General features: G+C 46.0%; 1 protein-coding gene across 1 annotated transcript; it reads right to left on the bottom strand.

Annotated features, from left to right (window-relative positions):
- Positions 1 to 5,169: 5,169 nt before the first annotated feature.
- LOC123442807 (tryptophan aminotransferase-related protein 2-like) lies at positions 5,170 to 15,545 on the bottom strand. The gene is made up of 5 exons (XM_045118956.1): positions 14,582 to 15,545; positions 13,847 to 14,150; positions 6,245 to 6,522; positions 5,860 to 6,164; positions 5,170 to 5,773 (listed from the first exon to the last, which is right to left on the bottom strand). The coding sequence occupies exons 1-5, from the start codon at positions 15,034 to 15,036 to the stop codon at positions 5,589 to 5,591; spliced, it is 1,527 nt and encodes a 508-aa protein (XP_044974891.1). The 5' UTR covers positions 15,037 to 15,545; the 3' UTR covers positions 5,170 to 5,588.
- Between the last annotated feature and the right edge of the window lie 787 nt (positions 15,546 to 16,332).

The following is a 16,332-nucleotide window of genomic DNA, read 5'->3' as shown; positions in this document are numbered from 1 at the left end:
TCATCGTGTGACTAACTCCTTAGTCACATTGAGCTCATGATGATGTTCTACCGAGTGGGCCCAGAGATACCTCTCCGTCACACGGAGTGACAAATCCCGATCTCGATTCGTGCCAACCCAACAGACACTTTCGGAGGTACCCGTAGTGCACCTTTATAGTCACCCAGTTACGTTGTGACGTTTGATACACCCAAAGCACCCCTACGGTATCCGGGAGTTGCACAATCTCACGGTCGAAGGAAAAGATACTTGACATTAGAAAATCATTAGCATACGAACAATACGATCTAGTGCTAGGCTTAGGATTGGGTCTTGTCCATCACATCATTCTCCCAATGATGTGATCCCGTTATCAATGACATCTAATGCCCATGATCAGGAAACCATGATCATCTATTGACTAACGAGCTAGCCAACTAGAGGCTTGCTAGGGACACATTGTGATCTATTCATTCACACATGTATTACTGTTTCCTGTTAATACAATTATAGCATGAACGATAGATGATTATCATGAACAGGGAAATATGATAATAACCATTTTATTATTGCCTCTAGGGCATATTTCCAACATGATGTCCATCTACGAGTGGAGATTAGATCTACGTACCCTTGTAGATCGCACAGCGAGAAGCATTAAGAAACGCGGTTGATGTAGTGGAACTTCTTCACATCCCTCGAACCGTCCCACGAACCGTCCCGCGATCCGTCTCCCGATCCATTCCGATCTAGCGCCGAACGGACGGCACCTCCGCGTTCAGCACACGTACAGCTCGATGATGATCTCGGCCTTATTGATCCAGCAAGCAAGTCAGAGAAGTAGATGAGTTCTCCGGGAGCGTGAAGATGCTCCGGTGGTGGTGATGATCTATTCCTGCAGGGCTCCGCCCGAGCTCCGCAGAAATCCGATCTAGAGGTAAAACTATGTGGTATAGGCTAGAGTTGCACGTGGCAAAGTTGTGTCTCAAAAAGCCCTAAACCACCACTATATATAGGAGGGAGGGGGAGGGGCTAGCCTTGAGGGACAAGTCCCTCAAGGTGCACCGGCCGCCAGGAGGAGGAGGACTCCTCCTCCAATTTGGTTGGGGAAGGAGGAGTCCTCCTCTTCCTTCCCACCTCCCTCTTTCCTTTTTCCTTTTCTTTTCTTTTGGTATTTCTTTATGCGGCGCCATAGTCCTCTTGGGCTGACTCCACCAGCCCACTAAGGACTTGTGGCGCCACCCTAGGGCCTTGGGCTCACTCCCGGGTGGGTGGGCCCCTCCCGGTGAACACCCGGAACCCATTCGTCACTCCCGGTACACTACCGGAATTGCCCGAAACTATCCGGTGACCAAATGAAACCATCATATATATCAATCTTCGTTTCTGGACCATTCCGAAAACCCTCGTGACGTTCGTGATATCATCTGGGACTTCGAACAACATTCGGTAACCACACATATAACTCAACTATACTAAAACATCATCGAACCTTAAGTGTGCATACCATGCGGGTTCGAGAACTATGTAGACATGACCCGAGACACTCCTCGGTCAATATCCAATAGCGGGACCTGGATGCCCATATTGGATCCTACATATTCTTTGAAGATATTATCGGTTGAACCTTAGTGCCAAGGATTCATATAATCCCGTATGTCATTCCCTTTGTCCTTCGGTATGTTACTTGCCCGAGATTCGATCGTCGGTATCCGCATACCTATTTCAATCTCGTTACCGGCAAGTCTCTTTACTCGTTCCGTAATACAAGATCCCGTGACTTACACTTAGTCACATTGCTTGCAAGGCTTGTGTGTGATGTTGTATTACCGAGTGGGCCCCGAGATACCTCTCCGTCACACGGAGTGACAAATCCCAGTATTGATCCATACTAACTCGGAGATACTTCTAGAACACCTTTATAGCCACTCAGTTACGTTGCGACGTTTGATGCACACAAGGTATTCCTCTAGTGCCAGTGAGTTATATGATCTCGTGGTCATAGGAATAAATACTTGACACGCATAAAACAATAGCAATAAAACGACACGATTAATATGCTACGTTCATAGTTTGGGTCTAGTCCATCACATGATTCTCCTAATGATGTGATCCAGTTATCAAGCAACAACACTTGCACATAGTCGTAAAACCTTGACTATCCTTGATCAACTCGCTAGCCAACTAGAGGCTTGCTAGGGACATTGTTTTGTCTATGTATCCACACATGTATCTATGTTTTCATTCAATACAATTATACATGGATAATAAAAGATTATCTTGTAATAAGAAATATAAAAATAACTATTTATCATTGCCTCTAGGGCATATTTTCAACATCATTGCCATGCTAGTTGTCTCGTTTCTTTTGTTATGTCTCGCTGCCTACCACCTATTAAATATCAGCCTCCCAACATTGCCATGAAACCTCTAATATTTCCACTACCCAGCAAACCTTGTTTGGCTATGTTATCGCTTGCTGAGCCTTTTGATAGTGTTGCTAGTTGCAGGTGCAGTTGCTTCCATGTGCAAACATGGGTTCCTTGTTATATCACCATATGATTGCTAATTAAATTAATGCACCTATATACATGGTAAAAGGTGGAAGGCTCGGCCTTTCTAGTCTGGTGTTTTGTTCCACCTATGCTGCCTTAGTTTCGGATACCGGTGTTATGTTCCATAAATGAGCGCTCCTAACATGTTTGGGGTTGTTATGGGGACCCCCTAGATTCTCGTTTTGGGATAAAGATCGTCTGGCAAGGCCCAACATTGGTACTATATTTGCCCAACATAATAATTCTATTAATACTGAAACACATAGGGTGTCAATGAACCCGAGGAGTAATTCAACATAATACGGGGGGCCAGTGCTGATGGTGTTGGTCCCAAATGGGCTGCCTGCGGGGCCACCTCGAGGAAACTCGAGGTTTGGTTTTACTCGTAGCTAGTCCCATCCGGTCGTGTCCTAAGAACGAGATACGTGGCTCCTATCGGGTTTGTCGACACGTCGGGCGGCCTTGCTGGACTTGCTTTACCTTTCTTGAACGTCTTGTGCGAGGGATTCCGAGGATGCTTTGGGTTATCTCGAGGTTGAATTTTTCCAATAGGAAGCCGAGGAGATCATGAGTTCCCCTGATCGAGGTCATTCAGTCGCAACGTGTGGTAGTTTGTGATGGACTAGTTGGAGCACCCCTGGAGGGTGAAATCTTTCGGAAAGTCGTGCCTATGTTTATGTGGCAATGTGGCATCCGGTTCTAGATAACTTGAAGCAAACTTAATTAAAACTTGTCAACTGAGTGCGTAACCATGACTATCTCTTTCGTGAGCTCCTTCTCCGATCGAGGACACGGTGGGGTTATGTATGACATAAGTAGGTGTTCAGGATCATTCATTTGATCACCAATAGTTCATGTTCGTTGTGCCTAGGTCGTACCCTCTTATTCTTGTACTCGTAAGTTAGCCACCTCAAATAAATGCTTAGTTGCTTGCTGCAGCCTCATCACTTAACCTTACCCCACCCCTTAAGCTTTCCTGGTCTTTATACCTTTGGAAATGAGATTGCTGAGTCACGATGGCTCACAGATTACTACAACACCAGTTGAAGGTACAGGTAAAGTGATATTAAGGCGTGAGCGCGATGACTGTTCATTTGGAGTTTCTGCGTCTTCTTCTTCGTCGATCTAGGATGGGTTCCATGCCAGCAGCCCGGGATAGCAAGGATTGACGTCGTTCTTTTATCTTTTATTTTTGTCCGTAGTCGGACCCTGCTCTTCTTCATGATGATTGTATATTGTTGTATTAATGTGATATTGATGTAGCTTATGGCGAGTGTAAGCCAACTCCTTATACTCATCTTTTCAGTACATGTACTCGTAACAATATTCATTCTTGTGAAACGACGAGGTGTGTTTCTAACATTGTCAGGGCCCTCATGCCAAAATAAGGATAGGATCGTATCTTGGGCGTTACAATAGGTTAGTTCTTAAAAATAATATAGATTGGTAAATAAATACCTAAAAAGTATTGTAAAATGATAATATATCACCGTGGAACAATCAAAAATTGTAGATACGTTAGAGACGTATCACCTTCCCTTCCCTCCCTCCGGCCACCGTCCCTTACCCCAGCCATAGCCGTCACTGCCATTTTCTCGGCCACCTTGCTGTCCAGCCCGGGCGACAAACAACTACCGGATTTGTGCCTCTCCTTCCCTCGTGTCGGCGGCTAACTGCTAGATCCGAGGCGGCGGGATTTGGTTCACCCGACCGTCGGCGTCCGCGCCTTGTCATGGATTGGCTGAGTATGGAACCGCACAGCCCTAGCAACGCTTCCACACCTCATGTAGGTATTGACTCCACATCTAGCCACTTAGATCTATCCCGTCGTCTGTTCATCGATAAAGACATGCCCGACACGTCGTCCGTGCTCGGTGCTCTCCCACTGGCTCGTCGGCTCACTGTTGCAACCCATAAAGTGCGATGACTGCCCGTTGTAGGTCGTGCACCGCATTTCTACCACACCGCTGGATGGGTATTCTTCAAATGCAAAAAAGATGGGGTATGTGCTTCTTTTGATTCGGTTGTTCACCGGATTCAACGCAATTCCGGTAGCTCATTTGTTTCAAATTTGTGTGTAGGACTGATGTAAGTTTTGATATTGGGAAGAAGCATATATCGATCTATTGATAGCATAAAATTTGATAGATGCACATGCACTCGTTGCTAAACTAGAGGCTAGAGATGAGACTAGAGTGGAAGCAATGTCTAATTCTTCGTAATCGAAGAAGAACAAGTGTGCAACATCGAGAACCCGCAGATCAACATTAAAGACATACATAAAATATTATTCCAATTTGTGAGAACAATTATGAAAGTTGAATATTTTTTTAAATATCTATTTACGATTCTTGACTTCTTTGGTCTTTTTCTCCTAGCGAAGAATTGTTGAATTATGTATTTCAATGTATCAAAAATGCCATTGATGAAATAAAAAAAGACATGTTTCGGTGAGAAAAAAATGTATACGTAGGGGCGCTAGCCGGCCATGACGGATCAAATGAGTCCGTGCGTTGGCCAGATGTCACCCCATTGTCCAACCCAAAGAGATAAAATTTGAACAAAACAGTCATTCATTTGAGGTGATGAGTTCGAGTATGGCCTAAAGTGAAGGCAGCTAGCTGCAACAACGATGAGAGGTGCTAGAGTTGCTCTTATTGAGTTCAAAAAAATACATATTTTAACTCGGAATAAATAAAAACTGAAATTGAAACAACGAGACCAACGCTCAACAACAGAGCACGGATCTGTTAAAAAGAAAAAAGAAAACAGAGCACGGATCAGTTAAAAGAAAAAACAGAACACGGATCGAAAACCAAAGCAAATCATTTGTCCTCTTCTTCCTACCCGGACTATTCTACTACTACTGATGCTCAGCCCCAGGACCGGCATGTCGAGGGATGCCAAGGCGTGCCACCGTCGCAGACGTCGCCGGCGGCGGTCTCCATTTGTCATTCTAAACCGATCCACGGACGATGCTAGAGTTGCTTCTCGGTCATATGCATGTCCAGCCGGCTGGATTTACTTTCCGCGTGTGAATCGTGCACGGCCTTGTCATTTGAGAGAGGCGAGGCGGCTGATGAAGATGTCGTACGCGTCGTCCCTGTCGAGCATGCTGACCCGGACGTACCTGGGGTCCGCCCCGAACTGGTTCCCGCTCCTCGTCAGGATCTTGTGCCCGCGCAGGAACCCCGCGCAGTCCTCCACGTCCTCCCTGTCGCACCGCAGCCACGCGAAGGCTGCAAACAATGGCGCGAGGCGAGTGCGTGATGAGAACTGGGAGAGCACGCGGGGCGTCAGGCCATGGTGCGAGCGTGCGACGTACCAGGGTTATTGGCGGCCGTCTCGTTGGCGAAGTTGCAGCGGCCGGAGGTCTCCTCGGGCAGGCTGAAGATGCCGGAGGCGGCGGCGGCCTGCCGCAGCATCCTCCAGCGCTCCACCATCTTGCGCCGCCCGAAGTCGAACAGCCGGTGGCGCGTGGCGCCGCCGGCGGCGGCGGCGTAGCCGTCGGAGACCGCCCTGAGCACCTTGGCGGCGCGCAGCTGCGAGTCCTTGGACACGCCGATGGTGTTGAGCTCCACGAACTTGGTCATCCTCCGCGCCACCTCCCGGTCCTTCACCAGCGCCCACCTGCATCGCATTTCGGTTCAGGTTCCGGTGGCGTCGCAAATCGGAGTAACATTCTTGCCTGAGGCAGTGAGGCTGCATACCCGATCCTCGTGCCGGCGTGGCCGGTGCTCTTGGACACCGTGAAGAGCATAATGTCGTGGTCGGCCCGTCGGGTGATGGGCGTGTACTGCGGCCAGTAGTAGGCAAGGTCGTGGACCGCCTTCCCGGCGCCGGAGCTCAGCACGGCGTCGCGGATGGCGCCGTCCGGGTTGTTCGGAGAGCACACCAGCTCGATGTAGGCGTCGCCGACGAACGAGTTGGCGTCGCCGGCCCACCGGAACAGCGAGGACCGGAGGAAGTCCGTCACGGCAGGATACGACTGCAGACATGTTCCATGATCAGATTCTTTCAGTGATTTTTTATTTTATTTAAACTTCTCGAGTCACTGGATTGACTTGTCCACATTATCAGAGCACATAGCACTGCTCCGAGAAGTGAATGGATGAACCCTCGGCATATGAACCCGCAAAACTCATTTCCAAATATCAAAAATTTCTGAAAAATCTCGCGCATACATCTTTACATTCTAGGTGCGCGTAGAAAGTTTCACAGAAAACGATTTTTTCTTTCACCTGTGTATGAATAACAAAAAAAGGTGTCGTGTAGCGATATTTAGAAGCAATGCAAAAAAGAAATTGTGGTAGCAAAACCAAAAGAGAATTTTTTTTCCATGAAACTTTGTACCACACATATGTAATGAAGATCTATGCATGAGATTTTCTTTTGCGTTCATGACATTCTAAAACTTATTTAAAATGTATTTTTTTAAAAAGTAAGTTCATATGCCCATGGGTTCGGGACATCTATACTGCTAGTGCTACTACTTTGTTGTCCATTATCATCAAAAAAAATTACATGGTCCTAAATTATTTTAGTCGTCTATATTTATGATCCAGGTGTCATATGACCTCTTACCTTCTACAGTAAGAGGTAACATTACTAAATAGGCGATTATTATATTTTGTTTTTGGAAAGGTCAGCAGTAGACGCGGGCCGACCGGCGTGATGCATGGCTGAAAGAAAATATCAGGTGATACCAACCATTAAATGCTACCAACTTACAAAATTTAAATTTAAACATGTCAGAAAAATATGAAAAAAATCATTTAGGAGTTGTCGGCATATGTGTTATAAGCATCCATGGTTTTTTCAGAAAATTTTGATATCTTTAAATTTGAATTTTGTAAGTTGATATTATGGTAGCATATAAGGACCGATAGCCGTGAGATCAACACATGCAAACGGTCACAATTAAAAATTACCCATCTCTTTTTTCGACCTCTCCCCTCTTGCAAGTAGTCTCCCACACCGCAACCTCGTACCAACGCGGGATCGACCCCCCGCCTACGCAGCCTCACAAAACACCGACGCCGCCATTCCCAGCAAGTGATTGTTGCAGTCGCCATCCGCGAGCGTTGCCCTTGGCATTGTGCACAACCCACGATTTCGCCTGCTAATCCACCCTTGGTGTAGTTTGGTCAACGCTGAGCTGGTGCGCGCTACCTCCTAAGGTCGACATGGAGATCTCAGGATCCCAAACCTTGGTTGCCACCGCTCCTCGGCGGATATCCTCCCCGCTCCATTTTGTGTCGGTTCTGTGTCATCGACACGGCTGCACCGGAGATGTTGAGTGGTGACGACATGTCAATCTTCCGCCTCTCGGCTTGGGCAACCTTTACCTGCCTGAGTGATATTAAATCGCCAACGACACGAATCCTGATAGCGTCTCGTACTCCGTGTTTTCATTGTTAGAATTTATTGTTTTCAATCAGATTTCAGTTCCCTCAAAACAACATTTGAGAATCCATTGGCAACAATCTGTTCCACATACAAAATTAAATTGGATTTTTGTAAGTTCGAGTGGATTTTCCAGCCTCCCATACAGCTACACCTTCTATCTAGGCCATCCAATTTGCATCAAGATCCGTGTTTTCTCTATAAAAAAAGTATCCTCTTGTTTCTTCCAACAAGAGAACATTTGACCATAAAACTTTGCAGGTCAACTATATACAAGTGTCACTCTTTGTATAAAATGTTTGCCTTTTTTTATGAAACATTAAATTATCAACTTTCAAAATGAGTTGCACCATTTAAAAAATTGTGACAATTTTTTAAAAAAAAATCTTCGCATCAAAGTACTTGAGTGATGTTGATCTGCAAAATTTCGAGTTCAGATGCTCTTTTATTTGGGAGAAACAAAAAAAAATACTCGCACAAACTTTGACGCAAATATGGAAGGTGAATATAGAAGGTATGGCATTAGAATCTTGACTTTTCCTTTGATAAGGCACACACAATTTGAGTCAAATATCCATATTATTTTTTATAATACACAAGCACCTTTTTAAATATCTGAGATATATGAGTGCTACTTTTTGGAGGACGGGGTATTGAAGGACTTTATTTCAAAAGATGCAAAAATGATATTTTTATGTTTCAAAAAATTTCGAAAATAAATATGTGAAAACTTATACATATTCACAGTGGATCTGTAAAATTTCGTTCAAAAAATTATTTTTTGCAAGATGCACAAAAATAACAAAATTCCGTCCGAACAAAAAAAAAGGAGCCGTTTTCATTTATGTATTTGTTTGTTATGTATACTCCAGGTATGAAAGTATATTGTTATCAAATTTTTCCTCAACGTGTTATATGTGTATGTAAAGTTTTTTGGATTTTTTTAGGATGTGGAAATATGTTTTTTTAAGTCCATCCTCGTGCCCGTCCATCATTTGCACTTTTCGTGAGATATATGTACTATGTGAACTAAAAGTTACTAAGACTAGTCATAATGAAGAGTAACTTAGACTAGGCATGCATATTGGACTAATTTATCTTACCACCTTCATCGTGTAAATTATCATTAAAAATTATTGTAAAGAGGTAAATACACTTGGAGCCTTAGAACTTTTATGTGACGAACAGCTTGATGCACAAACTTGCAAAATACGTGATTATAGTCATTAAACTTGTGTAAACTTGCAAATACAGTCACATTTTTGCGTATGTTGACGTATTCACTGTCTGCATGGTAGACAAGAGTGGCCCGGGCCCGTTGTCAGCACGGACGAAGCCAGGATTTGAACATGGTGGGGCGAAGAAGACAACGAACATATTATTTTCTTACAATGGCCATGCATAGAGGAACACAAGATAATATATATTTTGCAATTACAAAATTGTATTTTTGTTCGTTAGTTTGAATGTGGCTCTTACACCTGAAACACATAGAATAATGTTGATTATCTTATATGGTGATTCTAGTTTGTTGTGTAAATCTTACCGTGCTAGAATATTTGATCGGTAGTTTGTGTATCAGCTAATTTGATATTGAATCCATCATGCATACAAAGTGGTAGATTTCTAATGGTCCCAAATATACAATCAAGCATCTAGCAGTTTGTGCATATCTAATAATAATAGTAATTTGTGATAGCCTAGACATGAGCCGGTGATATACCCTAGATCTGACCTGAGTGTGAAATTTAAAACTCAGATGATGAAATCAGTGCATTCCTAATTAATGTTACTTGCCATGGGTGAGTCACCGATGAACAATATACTAACATTCCGCCCTCTCTAGACCATCAGATTAAGAATCAATGGCCCTGTTTGGATACTCTAACCTGGTTAGAGTTAGAGACTAACCTGAACTAACTCTAACTCTAGAGGTGTTTGGATGGGAGGGTTAGATGGACAATAAATACTCTTTCTCAATCATTTAGCTACTTTGGACCTCTCTCTTTCTCTAGACCCCACCTACTCTAACCCAAAAAAGCACCTCTTGAATGAGTTAGAGTTTTTGAATGGGTTAGATACATCTAACCAACTATAACCCACCTGTTTGAATCTTTGAGGGTTAGAACCCACTCTAACTCTAAGCCTAAGATCCAAACAGGGCCAATGGACAGATCTCATGAATAGTTTGTAGCTACAGGGCGCATCTATTACACGGATACAGTATACATATACATACGTACTACAGGGACTATGCACGGCGCACATGCATAATGTTTCTGTGCACTACATTTATGATCTAGGCTCTTCATTTTTTATCCAACGGCCATGTTACCTGGTGAGCATATCACTAGATCTCTGTCCGCTAGTACTAGGTTCGTGGGTTCGAACCCACCAGCCCCTCGTATTTTAACTTTATTTGAGGGGCTCTGTACACTAATAAAAAGATTACAAGGGTGTTTTCGATAAAAAAATGGTGTGGGGCCACTTACAGTGGGGCTGTATCGGTGGCACGCCCCCACAAGCGTGAGATTATAGCTGGCCAAACGGGCTGGGCTAAACAGGCCGGCCCGTGAGCCCGCCAGCACGACACGCCATGGGCCGGACACGACACGGCTTAAACGGGCCTGTGCCAAGCACCCAGCCCTCCTCGGGCTGTGCCCAGCACGCGGTACGACATGGCTCGTTTACATTTTTTATTCTTTATTTACACGCGCGCGCGCGCACGCACACACACACACACACACACACACATATATATATATATATATATATATATAATAACGTATAAAATAACCAAATAGGCCAAAATCGATCCAAAAACTACCTAAAATAGGCCTAAAAATCGTGCTTAGCGTGCCGACGGGCCGGCCCGTTTAGCTCCCGTGCCGTGCCTTGAGATACGGGCTGGATACGCGAGGAAGCGTCGTGTTCGCATGATCAGACAAGTTTACTAATGAGAAACATGCATTTTATAAGTTTGTACATTAAACTGGTCGTCATAAATAATTGCATTTACTAGACTGTAGAAGTATTTTTGCTTTAAGTTGCATTATGTTTACAATAACATGATAATATTATCATGATTTTTAAGGCGTCCCCAAAGCGTCGCCTAGCAGCAAGGCGTCGGGCTCGCCTTAGGCCATCGTCCAAGGCGTCTAGATTCGCCTATTGAGGCGTCCAGGTCGTCGCCTAGGCGGGGGAGGCGTCGCTCTGGTTCAATTTGGACGCCCTGGTCTTAGGCGAGCGCGAACTGGTGAGGGGCACAGTGGGAAACAGAAATTGGACGGGATTGAAAAGAAATTGGGGGGCAATCTGAGGTGAAATAGATGGGAGAGAGAGCGGGGAATACATGAGAGAGAGAGAGAAGAGCTCTTTCCTCTCACGCGACCAGCCCCTCCTTCGTCAGATCCCATCCGTCGCCCAAGTTTCCTCCCTCGTCCAGCTTTCTTCCCATCGCCGGCCAAGCTTCCAGGCCTCTCCTCCCCTGGCGCATTCGTCCCCCAGCAGGGCAACAAGGTATGAATGCTCTGCTGCTCATGGTCTCTTTCCTCTCCGCCCCTCACTGCTATGCTGCTGTGTTGTGTTGCTTCAAAAGTGAACTAAGGCGTCGCCTCGCCTCACGCTTTAAGCGCCTAGGCGTCGAGCCCCCCCCCCCCCCCCCCAAACGACTTAAAACGCCTGGACGCCTTAAAAACCATGAATATTATGTTAAGACAACCGCCTCTCTGTTTATTATCTATGTGTCATATAAACAAATTTATCTTAAGGTGTGTTATGTTAATAGCTAAGTTTTTCTCAGGCTGTTTGAAGTGGGAGTGACATAGGTAATAACATGCATGCTACTCCCTCCGTTCCTAAATATAAGACCTTTTAAAGATTGTACTATAAACTACATACGGATGTACATAGACATATTTTAGAGTATAGATTCACTCATTTTGCTCCGTATATAGTCTTCTAGTGAAATCCCTAAAAGGTCTTATATTTTGGAACGGAGGGAGTATTAAGCAAAAAGTGTGATGCAACTTGTAATTAAGAAAGGGAGAAACAAGTATAATACTAGCAAAATATGTTACCATCACATAACGCTTGCCAATGTAAAATAACTCTTTGTGTATTTACACCTATGACACTAACCAATACTCCCTCCGTCCGAAAATACTTGTCCTAGAGATGAGTGTATCTAGACTTATTTTAGTTATAGACACATCCAATATATTCATTTTTAGAACAAGTATTTCCGGACGGAGGGAGTATAAAGGTATGACTAACATAAAATAGTATAATCTAAATTATGACTAGTCCCACTATGACTAGACATAAAATGTTTCATCTTCAAAATGTCCGAGGTTAATTAATGTAATCTTCTTAATTCCGTAAATAAAATATCTAGAATGTTTAGGAAAGTCAATAATATGCATTATTAGTTTCTGTTTTATGCCACAATGTGTTAATTGGAGGGCCAGATATAATATTTTTGCACAATAAAAATCATAAAAGAAGGATTAACCTTTGACGGCATATTTTTCTAGAAGAAAATCTCTAAGCACCAACGGGCAAAGCCGAGGCTCAAACCGGGGCGGCTAATTAGAGCATCTCCAACCGTTAGGCAGCCCCAGGGTCCGAAATAGAGCCGTCTGGGGGGCCAACCGGCGAAAAAAACGACTTGGGTGGGCTCGGGTTCCCAACCGCGCCCCCACCCAGCCGGTCACATGAGGAGAGAGCTAAAGAGAGAGGAAATATTCTCTTTTTACATGTACATGATGGGCCTAGCAGAAAAAGAAAAAAGAGAGAGGCTGACCGGTGGGGTTTGTGCATGCAAAAATAATGTCGATCACCTCCAGACGCCTTTCGAAGGGGGGGGGTGAATTTGACCTGGGATCGTCGGGGCTAATTTTGACTAAAACCGACACAAAACGACATTCTAGAGACGCGACTAGCGATTTTTTAAACGCTGACGATTAAAAAAAAACTTGGAAGGGCGTTCTGGGGGCGCGGGAGATGCTCTTACGCTCCCGCAAAGGTAACCAACAGAGGGACACTCTGTTCTTACAATAGAAAACATCAATAATCAGAGGCCAGGATTCGAACTCTTAACTCTCATCCCAGCTCAGATTAAGAATAAGCTAACTATCAAAAGGAAAAATCCTATGCGCTGGACACTGGCACCCCATGACTGAGGCGATCTGAGCTGAGCACATGACCTATCACCAGATGTGGAACACACACATGACAATGGAATCCTAACAACAGAGTGCCCTATACTTTCCTGTTTCCCCAGGTTTAAGTACGCAGATCAATCGTGCCACACATGAGCGCAAACAGTAGCCGCATACGGCGGCGCCGCCACGCCATGTGTTTCCCATACTCTCATCAGCAGCACATGCAGACGGAATGGTCTGCTGCCTAATAACATGCTACTGAAACTCCCCGGAACTGAGATTCAGATTTGGTTCTAGAAGCCCATGCTCGTGATTGCATACAGCGACGCGTCGTGGATCGGGTCACCGGCAAACAGCAGTGACGCTGATGCCTCGCCGCCGGCCCTACGAGAAAGACCGATGATACCCTTTCCCCAAAGTCTCGTCACGCCCATATGGTTAACCACCATGCGCATGTGGGTGGCGGGCTTGGGACAAGGAAATGGGGACAGAGAGAAATCAGTGGCACCGTCGAGATCGAGGTGTCCCCCGCTGTCCTAATCCCTGGCCCATCACCTCATCATTTAGTGGGGAATGATACGATATTGACAGGATTTGCCGTCCTTGTCAGTTGTCACACAACATTTCATCGCCCCCAATGGGCAACGGATGCCATTGTTTTATGCCACCCAAGGTCAGTTGTGTCTTTGTGTTTGTAAAAAATCTGAACTTGAGAGGGATTTTCTTTAATGTCGCACTTACCGAATAGTAGGGCGCCGTGGAGACTACGCTCATGGGCTGGTCGGCATCGGCGGGCGAGAGGGCGTAGAGCGCCGCCATGAAGAGCTGCGTGGAGCCGGTGCCGACGAGGACGTGGTAGCCGTCCACGGCGGCGTTGCCGACGGTGCGGTGGAGCCGGCGCACCTGCTGGTCGAACAGAGGCTCCATGAACCAGCAGACGTTGCTGATGTCTGAAAAGTACGACATGGTTTGCCAGCCCGGGATGACGAGCTCCGCCGCGTCGCCGGTCTCCCGCCAGAAGGCCTCAAACATGGTCGGGTCCCCGCTGCAGCCGACAGAACGAATGTCAAACGCGTTTGCAACTTTGTATATGAAATGAGATTGGAATAGATTCGGAGGGTTTTTAAAAACAAAGGTGAGAACAGATTCGGAGGGTTTTTTTAGAACGAAATTGGGAACAGATTCGGGCGCGGGCGGCCATCAACCATGATTCGAGCTCATGTGGTGCTGCTTCGATGGCGGAAATAGACTAGTTGCGAAAATGAGAGCAAAATCATGGCGACAGGTGCATGCACGGCGGATGAATCTGGCATCGACCGCCCCAAGATCGGAGTTCATTCCTCCTTGACATTGACACTGAACAAGGACATGCTCCGCGGGGAAGAGGACCCATTGCCGGCTCGTCAAATTACAGATAGTATTTTTACTGCAAAAATTTACCACGGGGAAAAAAGAATCAAGGAACAGAGACTTAACTGGTCGAGGTTAATAACCGAATCCGAAGTAACTGCTGGTTTCCCGGTGGACGGCGCTCTCGCCGTCGCGCCGCTCGTGCCCGGCTGCGGGGCGCAGGCGTGCTGTTGCTGATCAGGAGAGATGACACCGTGATGGTGGTGGTGCGGCTGGTTGACGATGTACTGCTGGAGTAGGAGCGGGAGCGCGGCGACATTGAATGCGAGAGAGACAAAGATGCCGACCAGCCAAAGTGGCATGCGTCCCGCCGGCCGCCTCCGGCCGGTGTCCTTGGTGGCGGAGTGTACGCTGGTATCGCCTCTTGGCTTCTTTCCCCGGAGCGACTTGTCGCTGCCGTTCGTGGTCACCGCGCCACCGCCGCCGCTGCCGCAGGGAGAAGCGAACACTTGCACCGACGGCGGCATTAGGCCGCCGTTCCCTTGGAACTCCGCCGCCGTGCGGCGCCGGGGCGGCGCCATGACGCCCGGAGGAATCAAAGCCTTTTCTAGTGTGAGAACCAGCCCACTAAAAAGAAAAACGACAACAACGAACCACAACAACAACAACAACAACAGATGTCTTTTGGCGAGAAGGGCTCTTCGATCGGCTGGAATCAGCCGGCTTTTGGGGGAGAAAGATTCAGCGGAGGTGCCCAAACCGACGGGTTCAGTTCAGAGCTCGGACCTCGGAGCTGCTTGACTAGTTACGGCAAGTAATGAAGTCCCACCTGTTTCTCTCCCTCTCTCCAGCGCTGAGGCTGACTTCACTGACGCCCGAGCCCTGCCACTCTCTCTGCTGTTGCTCTGTGAATCTGAGCAGCTGAAGCACTGGAGCAGTGATGAGGAGGTGGGGCTGGGAGAGAGAAGCAGCGTCTGTGCGATGTGAACGGTCGATGGAACAGGCAGAGTGCGCAGCTGCTTCAGCGTAGTGGCGCAGAGGGAGGTGGAGGTGGAGGTGGAGGGAGGAGCAGGGTCTGGGTGCCTCGACTGCACTGCACTGCACTGCACTGCACGGCTTTATTTATATTCTTTCTGTTTCCGTGTGCAACGGCGAGGATGATGATTGACAGCGTGTTTAAAGATTCAATTGTTGAATTACAGGCGGCCCCTATATGTATGTGAAGTAAATTCTGAAAATCTGGGGTAAAATGGACAAATCTGATATGTCACACAAGAAAATCGCAAAGTAAATCGTGTTCGAAACAAATTTATTGACATAACCTTTTGTGTGGTGGCCGACAGGAAGCGTCACACTAAAATCTAGTGCTTAGTGACACGGTATCAAAAGATACAACTTTGTGTGGACCCTTTTTGATAGAAAGATATATGCAAGAGGCTAGATAGTTTGAGAGTTGTCACATCCATACAACCAAACAAAGGTGACACTTTCTGCCTTTTAAAAAAAGTGACACTTTTCGTTTCTGGTCAGATTTTTGAATGGTAGAAAATTCCAACACACCCTTGGCACACAGATTTCAGAGGTTGTTCTCTTTTGCAATTGATGTTTTTTCCACTGCTGAAGAGGTTTTCCTCCTTTCTGAGGCAATGACATGACCAGCTTGTTCCATCTGCCACTCTCTAAAAGAGCTATTGAAGAGTTACAAACTATGCAAACCCTAATCCAGAATTTACACAGAGATCATTCAAGGAATGATGTCTGGCTATGGGGGGAAGATGGAAAAGGGTACTCAACCAAAAAAATACATGCATGTTCACAAACCAATCACTGGCAATCCTTTACTTAACTGGATCTGGAAGAGTTGTTGTACAATGAAG

This window comes from Hordeum vulgare, chromosome 3H, assembly GCF_904849725.1.
Source record: "Hordeum vulgare subsp. vulgare chromosome 3H, MorexV3_pseudomolecules_assembly, whole genome shotgun sequence".
In the NCBI taxonomy this organism is placed as follows: Eukaryota; Viridiplantae; Streptophyta; class Magnoliopsida; order Poales; family Poaceae; genus Hordeum; species Hordeum vulgare.
The sequence above is the reverse complement of the archived record's forward strand: the minus strand, read 5'-3'. Positions and strand labels throughout refer to the sequence as shown.

What these genes read in the sequence shown, in the direction of transcription:
- LOC123442807 (XM_045118956.1), bottom strand. Translation starts at nt 15,036, where the DNA reads ATGGCGCCGCCCCGGCGCCGCACGGCGGCGGAGTTCCAAGGGAACGGC. An exon ending in CACGCCGGCACGAGGATCGG is followed by an intron (nt 6,165 to 6,244) that starts GTATGCAGCCTC and finishes AATGCGATGCAG; the next exon opens with GTGGGCGCTGGTGAAGGACC. An exon ending in GACGGCCGCCAATAACCCTG is followed by an intron (nt 5,774 to 5,859) that starts GTACGTCGCACG and finishes CATTGTTTGCAG; the next exon opens with CCTTCGCGTGGCTGCGGTGC.